Raw genomic sequence first — 12,042 nt, 5'->3', positions numbered from 1 at the left:
GTGCGCAGATCCTGCACGCGAGGACACTGCTAACTTAGGTTGCGCGGACTCAAAGCTGTGTCAGGCACCACGCTTCATTTCTGTCTGGAAATTGGTTCTAGAAGGACCAGTGCCAGATCTGAGGGACCATTAATAGTAGAGCTAAGCCGAAACCGGTTTGGCTCAGTGGACAGAGCGTCGGCCTGCGGACTGAAGGGTCCCAGGTTCGATTCCGGTCAAGGGCATGTACCTTGGTTGCGGGCACATCCCCAGTGGGGGGTGTGCAGAAGGCAGCTGGTCGATGTTTCTCTCTCATTGATGTTTCTGACTCTCTGTCCCTCTCCCTTCCTGTGAAAAATCAATAAAATAAAAAAATAGTAGAGCTAAGTGTGAGATGACCCCCTTGGCTGATAATGTAGAATGCGATGGGCATTTAGAACTGGGCCGCTTGTCTCAGAACCTTCTGGGGCCTCCAAAGCAGTGTGAAGGGGTGCAGTCCCCCTCACGAAATAAGGAGAATAAAGGACTCTTCCCGCTCATTCATTCCCTCGGCGTTTTGAGCGAATGGGCAGTTACTACACCCTCATAATTGGGTTAGAGAGAATCGAATTGATTTTAATTGCTAAAAATAATTGCTTTTAAAACTTTAAATTATGGAAACTCTCAAACATACACAAAAACCAGACAGAAGAGTATAATGAACACTCTATATACCCATCACCCAGCTTCAACAATTAACTCAGAGCCACTGAGTTTTCCCTATACTCCTTTTACCTCCCCTCATCCTGTATTAGTATGAAGAAAACCCGGTAGCATTTCATCCACTGGTTTTCCTACATAATCTCTAAAATATAAACCATAACCACAATACCATTATCATGTCTGAAAAACGAACAATTCCTTTATATGATGAAGAAGGGAGTTAGTGTTCAACATCCAGCCTTACAATGCCAAAATGAAAGAAAAGAGAAGAAAAGAGAAAAAGAAAAAGAAAAAGGAAAAGGAAAAGGAAAAGAAAAAGAAAAGAAAAAGAACCCAGCCTGAACCTCATGGGCCCAGACCCAGCCCCACTCCAAGGCCGCCGCAGAGGGCAGGGGAGCAGGGGAGGCTGGAGGCTCTGCTTGGGGAAGCAGCGGCTACCAGACCACAGGGGACTGACTCCAGGACACAGGCTGCTTCGTTCAACCACTGAATTATGAGGAAACATCCAAGGGAAAGAGACTTACGAGACCTATCAACCAATCTCATTGCGTGAACACGATGTGATCCTAATTCGAAGAAACAAAGGTAAGAGACATTCATGGGAATTCTTCAGGAAGGCATTTCCTAAATCGTCTTTCCTGATTGGCTGCCCTGCCTTATTCTTTTCTTAGTCTTTAAAGCAACCCAAAATTAAAGTGTTAATAAATAAAGGCTGATTCCCTCTCTGAAACAGGCACCTGGGTCTGTCTTACATGGAATTCCTGGTGACTGGTTAATCTGGTCAGCTGTGGTTCTATAACCCACTCGCTAAGCATTGTCACTGTAACAACATTAACTCTCCTGATCCATGATCACGGGATGTTCTTCCATTAGATCATCATGAATGCCTTTAAACGTTTTATAATATTCAGAATAGGTTTTGCACTTCTTTTGTTAATTTTTAAGTATTTTAATCTTTGATGCTATTAGAAATGGAATTTTCTTAATTTTTAGATGATCCTATGCAAGTATATGGAAAACAATTGATTTTTATATATTGATCTTGTGTCCTACAAACTCACTGAGCCCATTTATTAGTCCGAATAGTTTTTCCCTGGATTCCTTAGGATTTTCCCAGCGCATTATCTGCAGACAGTTCTACTGCTGCCTTTCCAATTTGGATGCCTGCCATTTCATTTTCTTGCCCAGCTGACCTGGCTGGAATCAGCATGTTCTCCTGAGGTTCACCCACGCTGCTGCACGCACAGTCCTTCCCGCTCTGCAGCTGAGCACTCCACTGTGAGGACGCAGTGCTTACTGCCTCCGGGGGCTGAACAGCTGGGCTGTCTCCGGGTGTGGGCCGTGATCGTCCTCATAAGCAAAGCTGCCACGGACATTCTCATACAAGCCTTTTTGTGAACATGTATTGTCTTTGCTTTTGGGTAAATACCTAGGACCGGATGGCTAAGCCATAAAATCAGTGTATATTTCACTTAAGGACCTGCCGATGACTCTCCAGAGTGACCACACGGCTTCACACTCCCACAGCAATGCACTCGGAGAGCGAGCTGCTCTAGAGCTCTCCCACATGCGACAGTTCGTTCTTAAATTTCAACAATTCTAGCGGGTGTGAGTGTCTCACTGTGGTTTTAATTTGCATTTCTCTGATGACTAACAATGCTGAGCTAGTGTTCATGTGCTTATGGGCCACTCCCATATCCTCTTTTTTTAAAAAAATGTATTTTATTGATTTTTTACAGAGAGGAAGGGAGAGGGAGAGTGAGTTAGAAACATAGATGAGAGAGAAACATCGATCAGCTGCCTCCTGCACACCTCCCACTGGGAATGTGCCCACAACCAAGGTACATGCCCTTGACCGGAATCGAACCTGGGACCTTTCAGTCCACAGACCGATGCTCTATCCACTGAGCCAAACTGGGTAGGGCTACCATATCCTCTTTTGTAAAGTATCTGTCCAAGTATTTGCTTATTTTTAAATCCGAGCTGTCTTTTATCTTTGACTGATAGCTCTTTACACATGGGTGGGGCAAGTTCTTTCCTTTTTCAGTCCTGCCCTGACTTCCGTTTTCTTAGCAAAAGTGGGGGAGGGTGGACAGGGAGATTTTACATTCAACTAATTGCTGTTTCCCCTGCACGTCTTTCAGACCCCAATTTGTTTCTTTAAAACAAAACAATTATTGGGATATAACTCATATACCTCAAAACTCACTGATTTAAAGTACGTAATTCAATGGTTTTGGCAAAAAATATATATAACATAAAACTTGCCATTTTAACCATGTTAAAATATACAACGCAGTGGTATTAATTACAGTCACAATGCTGTACAACCATCACCATGACTTATTTCCAACATTTTCTCATCACCACACCAAAATTCTGTAACCATTAAGTAATAGCGCCCCACCCTCTCCTCCCCTGCCCGTCGGTCCTCTCTAGTCTAATTTTTGGTTCTATGAATTTACTATTCTTTTTCTGTTTTGGAAATAGTTTTTTAGCTTCATTTTTTTTTTTTTTTTTTAAATATATTTTTTATTGATATTTTACAGAGAGGAAGGGAGAGGGATAGAGAGCTAGAAACATCGATGAGAGAGAAACATCGATCAGCTGCCTCCTGCACACCCCCCACTGGGGATGTGCCCGCAACCACAGTACATGCCCTTGACCGGAATCGAACCTGGGACCCTTGAGTCCGCAGGCCGACGCTCTATCCACTGAGCCAAACCGGTTTCGGCTAGCTTCATTTTTTATTGTGGTAAACACAGGTATTATAAAACTTACCACTTTAAGAGCACAATTCACTGGCATTAAGTACAATCACTGTTGTGCAACCATCACCACTATCCATTTCTAGAACTTTTTCATCATTTCAAACAGAAATTCTGTACTCCTAAACAATAATTCTCCATGTATGTAGTCATTTTTAAGTGACCACTTTTTATTTAACCTGTCCTAAGTATGTCATTTAAGTCAAATCCTTACCATTTGTTCTTTATGAATACACGATCAACACTCTGACCACATGCTCTGAACAAAGGTACTCATTCCCGTGGGCTCCACCCCTAGCAGTGGATTTGCTGGTCCAACAGGGATTTTGTGTATCTAGTTCAGCCGTGGGCAAACTATGGCCCGCGGGCCGGATCTGGCTGTTCTATCCGGTTCTCTTGCTCTCCCCTCCGCTCCTTTACTTTGAATTTATATTAGTTCACACAAACACTCCATCCATGCTTTTGTTCTGGCCCTCCGGTCCAGTTTAAGAACCCATTGTGGCCCTCGAGTCAAAAAGTTTGCCCACCCCTGACTGATACTAGCAGGCTGTTTTCAAAGGGGAATTTAGCCCATATTCGCAACACGTGGGTGCTCTTGCTCAGTCTCTGCCTTCACCAGCACGGGGTGTTGTCAGCCCCGTCCATTTTAGCCATGTTGGTGGCGGTTATAGTTGTCTTTTCTTTTTGATTTGTATTGTTTATACGTTCTGAATACAATTATTCTTTTGGTCCTACATGCTACAATTTTCCTGGTCCATGGCTTGTTTTATGCTAAAATTAAGAAAGCTGTCATTTTAATGAGGTCAAATTTTCCTTCTGCCTGAATAATTTTCTTTAGAATTTCCTTGAAGCCTTCCAGGCATAGATTCTCTCAGTCTCTGTCTCAAAAATGCTTTGATGCCATTACAGCCTCTAAAGGTAGTTTTTGCCAGGTAGGCTGTCTCTGGCTTTGTCACGGCCGAGAAGTGAGCTGTCAGTCCAACTCCTTTGAAAGTCACCTGTCTTTTTGTCTCTGAGTATTTTTAACATTTTATTTCCATGATTCTGTAGCTTAACTATGATAGATCTTGGAATCAATTTTCTTTTATACATTCTGCTTGGCATTTGTCTGACTTCTGAATCTGTGGCTGTTTTCTATTGGTTTTGGAAATTTCTGTCTTTTTCTAATATCACCACACATTTTTTTTCTCTTCTTTCAGATTAAATGTATTTTGGATTTCCGCTTTTAGGATTTTTACTTTCTTTTGCATCTTCCATTTTTCTTTGTTCTTCATGAAGCAGACCAGATAACTTAATCTGACCTACCTTCTAGTTCAAGGGTCAGCCAACTATATATAGTCCACAGGCCAAATCCAATCTGCTGTGTTTTTGTAAGTGAAGCTTCACGGGAACATATCATGCCCTCCAAGTCTAAATGTTTACTACCTGGCTCCTCACAGAAGTTTGCTGACGCCTGGTCTAGTATATGCCTGTTCTCTTCACCTGGGTCTAATCTGTTGGTATTAAACTTTACTTGTTATATTTTTCTACAAGTTCCATTTGGTTCTTTTTCAAAGCTGCTATGACACTTCTTGCAATTTCCTATTCTTTATTGGTACTTTCAAGTTTGTCTTTCATTTCTTTTAAATGTGCAAAACACAGCTGTTTTACAGTCTAGGAAGTCTTTGGAAATGTATGTCTGACGTTTATTCTTGATCATAATTACTTGTTTCCCTTTATGACTAATTTAGGCCTGGAAATCAGTGTCCTTAGAAGTTATCTGATATGAGGAGAATATAACCAATAACAGTGTGACAAGTTTATGTGGTAACAGCTGGTTTCTAGACTCAGTGTGGTGAGCACATTGTAAGACAGACAAACGCCAAATCACTACCTTGTAACTGTACCTGAAACTAATGTAATACTGTATGTCAACTGTGCTTTAATAAATTTAATGATTTAAAAGAAATCAGTTTTCCTAAGTTAAAAGAAAAAAAATTTAATGATTTGAGGCCGAGAGTAAAGTTATTCTTCTTCAGTGTCTGCTGCTTTACCGTGCACCTGCAGACACCCCTCCCAGGACCACGCCAGGCCACCGCACGCTGAGGCCGGGGAATCTGAGTCCCAGCTCACTGTGGGGCGGATCTCTTACTTAGTGCAGCGCTTGGTTAGTGATTTCTGCTCCTCTGCCCTTCCCAGTTATTAAAATAGGAAATTCAAATTCTAGTAGTAAATGCTCTCAGGGCAAAACTGGGTTCTGTGCTCCACTCACTGCCAGAGGTTCCCTTTTCCTTTTAACGTGGCAAAACACCCTGTCGGCTTCTCAGTGCTTTAAGAACGGTGGTGTTTACGTTTCACCTAGCATTGTAGCTGTTTTCCGTGGGAGCGTGAACGGAATGCTCGAAGCGCCCTCACCAGAAACCGGAGCTGAGAGGTTTCACTTCTCTCTGCCAAGGATCCCTGACTAGAGCAAGGACTCCGTCTTCAAAGGAAGAAGACGATACAGAAAATCTCTTACTGAAGATGTACAAATACAAAGAATGTGCCTGCCACCTGATGAACGATGGACAATACAACCCCTTCAGAAAGTCGGTCATTGCCAAGAGGTCCGAGTGCCTTTCCTCGGAAGGCCTCCTGCTGCGGGTACGTGGTCTGAAGCAGTAGCCTCGCTGGGTCCCCAGTGTCCTCACCTGTCACCGAGGCCAGGAGCAGCCTGTGCCTTCAGAAGTACTAGAGATTACAGGAGTCAACGGTATAAAGCGCTACCGCCACGCCCAGCACAGATAACCACTAGCTGGACAAACTGAAATAGCTTAGTCACCAGAAGCATACTTTTCTTCTTTTTGTTTAAGTAACCATTTGGAAAGGTAACAACTGTTCTTAGGTCAATGACCTTAAAAAATACACACACAAAAACAAAAATCAAGGCCAAGGAGCAGATTTAATCCGTGGCCCTCGTGTGCCAACCCCTGGCCTAACAGAACAGGCGGAAGACAGATGGAAATTAGGCAATGTGCTTTCAAAGAGGGATGAAAACTGTAGTGATTCTCTCGAATTAGAGGCTGAGACTTCCGTGTCCCTAAGTGAGCTAAGAAGGCGGGGCTTGAGAAGCACACAGGCTGCTTCCTGGGTTAGGTGGGCAACACAAACTGACTATAGTACATGCAGGAAGGAGGGTGGGGTGGGTGGAGCTGACATGACAGAGGCGAACATACATACTTACCTGGCCAAACACTGTCCCACTAGTATTGGCTGCCTGACCAAACAAAGAACCAGCATTACTGGACCCAAAACCTATAAAATAAAAAGAACAAAAGTTTAAATTGGAAGTCTTTTACAACATCAAAGTGGAGTTTTGTTTTTTTTTAGAATGGCTTTTTGGTATGCTAAGATAACCAACAATGAATCAGCCCATAAATAAAATCTGGCTTCCTATCTAGGAATTGAAGAAAATGATCTACACTAATAAAAGAGTAAGATGCAAATTGACTGTACCTTTGCAACGCCCACCAGCGAATCAGGAGTGAGTATGCAAATTAACACAACAAAAACAGCAGGGTGATTTGCATACGCAGGCACCAAGCGGCTGGGGGCGTTCCGCACCACCCCAGCTGCTCAGGGCCTCTGGGCAGCATGGGAAGGCGGGAAGGCGGCTCCAGTCTGGAGTGAAAAGGCGGCTCCAGCTAGAGTGAAGGCGGTGCCGGCAGCCAGGGGAAGGAAGGCCCATTCTTGCACGAATCTTCATGCATTGGGCCTCTAGTTTGTAAATAAGGATCTTTTTGCATTGCTAACACTTTATAATAGTATTTATAATAGTGTAATAAATTCCAAAGTCTCAAAGGCTGAATCCTGCCTCCTACCGAACCCCAGGGGGTAGGCACCAAGATGGTACACTGAGAGCAGCTGTTCCCTAGACTTCACTGCCAACAAGTCTTCCCAATGACTGAACGTCATGAACATTTCTACTCCCTGGTTTCCTCCAACCTCAAAGACCAGATTCACGCAGGGCAGTTTATCTTCCTTCGGCGTGGCACAGCATGGCTGAGGGGCTGGGCTGCGCAGGGCCGGGGAGACCAGGCCGTGCTGTATGTTATCACAAGCACCCTGTAAGCAGGAGTTCCCTTGTCATTTCTATCCTTGGTTGAGGCGGGGAGCTCAGGCAGTCTCCACTCCTGCCCGGGGGTGGAGGGACTGCCCAGGGACTGATCCATAGCTATTGTGTGAGAGAAGATTTCTTCAGAGGCTTGTGATCATGATGAGGTAGTCTGATCACACGTGTGCATGAGGGACTCTCAAGTGTTAACTGAACGAAGGATGCACTGGAGATGGTGTAACACCGACTCCCTCCGAGACTCACAGGGCCTCTTCCCTGCCCATCCTCTAGGCCACGTGATCACATTTCCCATCACTCCCATCGGCCACCTGGCCTCTTCACAGGCCATCAAGTGGGTTTTAAAACTGTCTTTCCCACTGTGTCCTTGCAGCCAAATGCAGTGGGAGATGAACAGACATTTGCTGAAGAAAGGAAAGATCTCCTTTCTGAAAAACTATGAACCATTTTCAAATAAATTATCACCAAAGGAATGAGGTAGCAGTTCCTGCCTACCAAGAAATCAACAATCCTTGTTTCCCCCAGAGCCTACTCGAGGAAGAAATGCCTTTCATAAGATAACTAAGAGAGAGGCTTAGGAAAAGATTTTCAAATTGGTCCGCCTATTACTAACTTTTAGAAGTAAAAGGAGCTGCTAAAATTAGATAAGCAATAGGGAGGATTATGTTTTACTTTTAAATATTTTAAGATTTGGGATTTTAAAAAAAATATTACAACACTGAAAATAGAAAAAAGCAAACTTTTCAAATGTCGGTATCTGCCCTCTGCAGGGAGACGGTGTGGGGGAAGCAGAGGGGCTGGCAGGGCGTGGCCTGGGAGGAGCGGGGCAGTGCGGGTTCTGCAAGCACTCACCGCAGGGTTCGGTCCGCCCGGCCTGACAGTTTGGGCATAATGACCTCCAGAGTACCTTCTGACTTAAATATTTCCTATTTCCGAGTCACTCATTACTTGCTAACCTTAAGTTTTTTGTTTTTTTTTTTAATATATTTTATTGATTTTTTACAGAGAGGAAGGGAGAGGGATAGAGAGTTAGAAACATCGATGAGAGAGAAACATCAATCAGCTGCCTCCTGCACACCCACTACTGGGGACGTGCCCGCAACCAAGGTACATGCCCTTGACCAGAATCGAACCTGGGACCCTTCAGTCTGCAGGCTGATGCTCTATCCACTGAGCCAAACCGGTTTCGGCAAGCTTTTTTTTTTTTTATAACCATGAAATTGGCACCCTGGTGGCTGGGATAGGGGAGAACTTCCTGAGAAGCAGAACTGGACCGACAGTGATTCGGCCAAAGGCGTTCCCCAGACCCCAGCACCCTCACTCCCTTCTGGACCTCAGTTTTTTTCATTTTCCCTTTAATTACAAAGGTAGTGCGGGTTTGCTGCAAAGGTTTCAAATACTGCAGAGGAGAATAAGATAAAAACCTTCCATCAATTCTTACCTGACGCCTGACAGAAGCTGAACCCAGAGGATGATGCTGTCGTGGTGGTGGCCGAGGTGCCACCAAACACAGAGCTTCCTTGTCCGAAGCCCGGGCTCTGCCCAAACGCAGGCGGGCTGCTCTGGCCGAACACCCCCGTGCCGGTGTTGGCAGAAGACTGGCCGAATGAGAAAGAGATGGAGCTGCTGGCGCTCGAAGAGGCGCCGAAGACGTTCCCGCTGGTGGACGTGGAAGGGGAGGACGCGGACTGCCCAAAGGCGGACCCGGAGCTGAAGCCAGGCTGGCTGAAGGAGAAGCTGCTCGCGGGGCTGCTTGTCGACTGCCCGAAGGCCGGGGCCTGCCCGAAGGCCGTCTGCCCGAAGACCCCCGTGGCCGAGGTGCCAAAAGCTGGGCTGCCGAACCCCGAGCTGCTGGCCGGCGGCGTGGCGGTGGCCGTGCTGGCTGTGCTGCCCGTCTGCTGCCCAAATAGGCTCGGCGCGGTGCTGGCTGCCGCCTGCCCAAACACGGGGGTGGCCGAGGGGGTGGAGGCCGTGCTGCCGGGGAGCTGGCTGAAAGCGGAGCTAGAACTGGCAGCAGGTGGCTGAGTGAAGACAGAGGAACCAGAGGTGACAGTGCCAAAGGCCACCGAGTCCGCAGCGGGGCTTGGAGCAGCGCTGGAAGCAGCACTGGCGGTGGGGGGGGCACTCGGTGCTTCTGCGGTCACAGGGCCTGCACTCGGGGTTGGAGCTGCGGTGACAGCCGGCTGCCCAGGCGCTGAGAGGGAGGGAGGAGAAGCTGGTTCCGTCTTGACGTCAGGGACCCCGGTGGCTGCTGCCGTGGCCTCGGCAGAAGGTGCTGGGAGACTGGAACTCGGTGCCGCGGCGTCTGCGCTGCTGCCTGTGGGCTGGGCAGGAGCAGGCTCCTTCTTCACGGGCTCGGGGGTTTGCAGAGGGGCCTGGGGAAGCGGCGCTGACGGCTGAGGCCCCAGAAGCGAGGCTGCTGATGCTGAGGCCTCACTGGTGCCTGGCTTCTCGGACAAAGATGGGGACGTCGCCTCCTCTGTGCTCTTCGCAGGGGGCACAGGTAGGGTGGGAGCAGCTGCTGAACTGAGGAGGCCACCGAACGACAAGGTGGAGAACGATGTGGGAAGGGGCGTGGCAGTGGTGGCCGGGGGTGGGGCAGATGGGGGCGCTGTACCACTCGTGGGCTGACTTCCAAATGAAAAGCCAGTCTTGCCGCCACTCAGAGACATCCCGCCAAAACCGAGGACCCCCGAGGCCCCTGCGCTGGCGAGGGGCAGGCTGCCAAAGACACCAGTGGAGGCACTGCTGGTGCTGGTGCTGGCTGCTGGTGCCACCGTGGTGACGGTCACAGAGGAGGTCAAGGGAGGCTCCGCGGGCTTCCCCAGCGCGGGAGGGCCACCAAAGTTAAACCCCGAGGAGACGAGGGAAGTCTTGGCTGGCTGTGCGCCACTCAGGCCGGTGGAGGGGGCCTTACTGGCTGGCTTTGCGGAGTCATCTGCTTGGCCGACCCGCAGTCCGGAGAAACTCCCCAGAGTCTCGCCAGCCAGAGAGCTTGGAAAGAGGAGCTCCCCCGCCTTAGACGGCGCAGCTTCCACCTTGCTGGGAGGGGAGGAGAGAGCAATTCCAGGAGGGGCCGCAGGCCGGCTGCCCGGCGGAGCCGACTCCCCTGCGGGAGCACCGGCGGTGGGGGGCGCTGCTGTCATTGTGGAGGGAGACGAGCTTTCGGGGGTGGCCTCAGATAAAGGTTTGCCTCCCCCACCGAACGGGAAAGTGTCCGGCTGGCTGGCCTCTTTAGCAGGGGGTGTTGCCCCTAGTGAGACAAAGAAATTAGGAGATGAGTTGGATTTAGCAGAATATGACCCGGCGCATCTCCGCTGACTATTTCTAAGCCAGTCTCTCCCCCTCGATGCAGTCAGGGACGGCTGGTCCCGACAGCAGCCTCCTGGAGTGGGGAGGACAGAACGGATCCCTCTGTCTGAGCCATCTCACTGGGGTGAAAAGCACAACTATTCTTTTCATGACCATTAAGTCACAACAAACACACCATATCTAGAATACAAGAAATTAACACGTTCTCCCAAAAGGGAAATAAGAAGGCGTCTCCCCTTACTTTCCCACGTGTGCTTCCCTCGGGAACATCCGGGGCAGAGCTAGCTAAGGACCAGCCGGCTCTTATAACACCACACTCACTGCAAATGCTCTAGGCAGGACTCAGAAGACTGGCCGAATGAGAAAGAGATGGAGACGCAAAAGGTCAACACATCTGTCAGAACCCCTGCCCGTGCTCGGGGGGAACACAAAGGTCATGCTGTGCGGCAGAGACGGTACCTTGTGTGGCAGCGAAAGTGGAAGACGGTGTCGGCGTGATTATCCCAAAATTGAAGCCAGTCCTGGGGATGGGAGAAGAGAGGTTAGCAAGGAACAGCCCAAGGCACATCCCCCTTCAGTCGTACGTTTTGTAATGCACTCACACACTCTCTCTCCAGGAACCTACACTCTCCCAGACACACAACCGAGGAAAAGCCCGTATCTGCGGAGCAGTGAGCCACCCCACGACCTAAGCGGGGAGGGGCAATCTGTGGGGGAGGCAGAGGGAGCAGCAGTCGGGAAGCCCGGAGGGATGGCTGGGCTTCCCCAGGCGGAGGTTCGACAACGGAAGACAATGGAGGAGTGGAAACGCATAGGAACGTGCACGGGGAATGGTGGCGAGAGCAGCGGGCCGCCTGGTGAAGGAGACAAGACAGGCTGGCTAGGGAGAACCTCTCATAACCCACCCCGATATCAGAGTGTGTCAGGACAGTGCCGCGTTACTAGGGGACACCATGGGGAGCCTGACATAGAAGCCACTGTCTCTGTGGTTCTGACACAACCCTTGGGCCTGGGCGGGGGAACTCGGTTCAGAAACTTTTCTGACCCCTTTCATGCCCTCTCTCTTTCTGTACTTCTCTGCACTGGGAGTAAAGACACCATCGCCAAAGAAAAGTCAGTCCAAGAGTGAGCCAGAACAGACTATTCATTGAGATAAAAGCTCAAATAGCAACTTTAAATCAGTCTAGTTTT

At 48.5% G+C, this 12,042-nt stretch overlaps 1 protein-coding gene across 5 annotated transcripts in view; it reads right to left on the bottom strand.

The window, feature by feature from the left end:
- Nucleotides 1-12,042, bottom strand: part of NUP214 (nucleoporin 214) — an 81,213-nt gene that overhangs the window by 15,891 nt on the left and 53,280 nt on the right. For all 5 annotated transcript variants that reach the window (XM_080670888.1, XM_080670891.1, XM_080670889.1 and 2 more), the window contains 3 exons: nucleotides 11,311-11,372; nucleotides 8,981-10,792; nucleotides 6,652-6,722 (listed from right to left, as the gene is read on the bottom strand). In XM_080670888.1, the coding sequence (XP_080527014.1) occupies nucleotides 6,652-6,722; nucleotides 8,981-10,792; nucleotides 11,311-11,372 (1,945 nt within the window). The remainder of the gene's footprint in view (nucleotides 1-6,651; nucleotides 6,723-8,980; nucleotides 10,793-11,310; nucleotides 11,373-12,042) is intronic.

Source organism: Plecotus auritus, assembly GCF_963455305.1.
Source record: "Plecotus auritus genome assembly, chromosome: 5".
In the NCBI taxonomy this organism is placed as follows: domain Eukaryota; kingdom Metazoa; phylum Chordata; class Mammalia; order Chiroptera; family Vespertilionidae; genus Plecotus; species Plecotus auritus.
The sequence above is the reverse complement of the archived record's forward strand: the minus strand, read 5'-3'. Positions and strand labels throughout refer to the sequence as shown.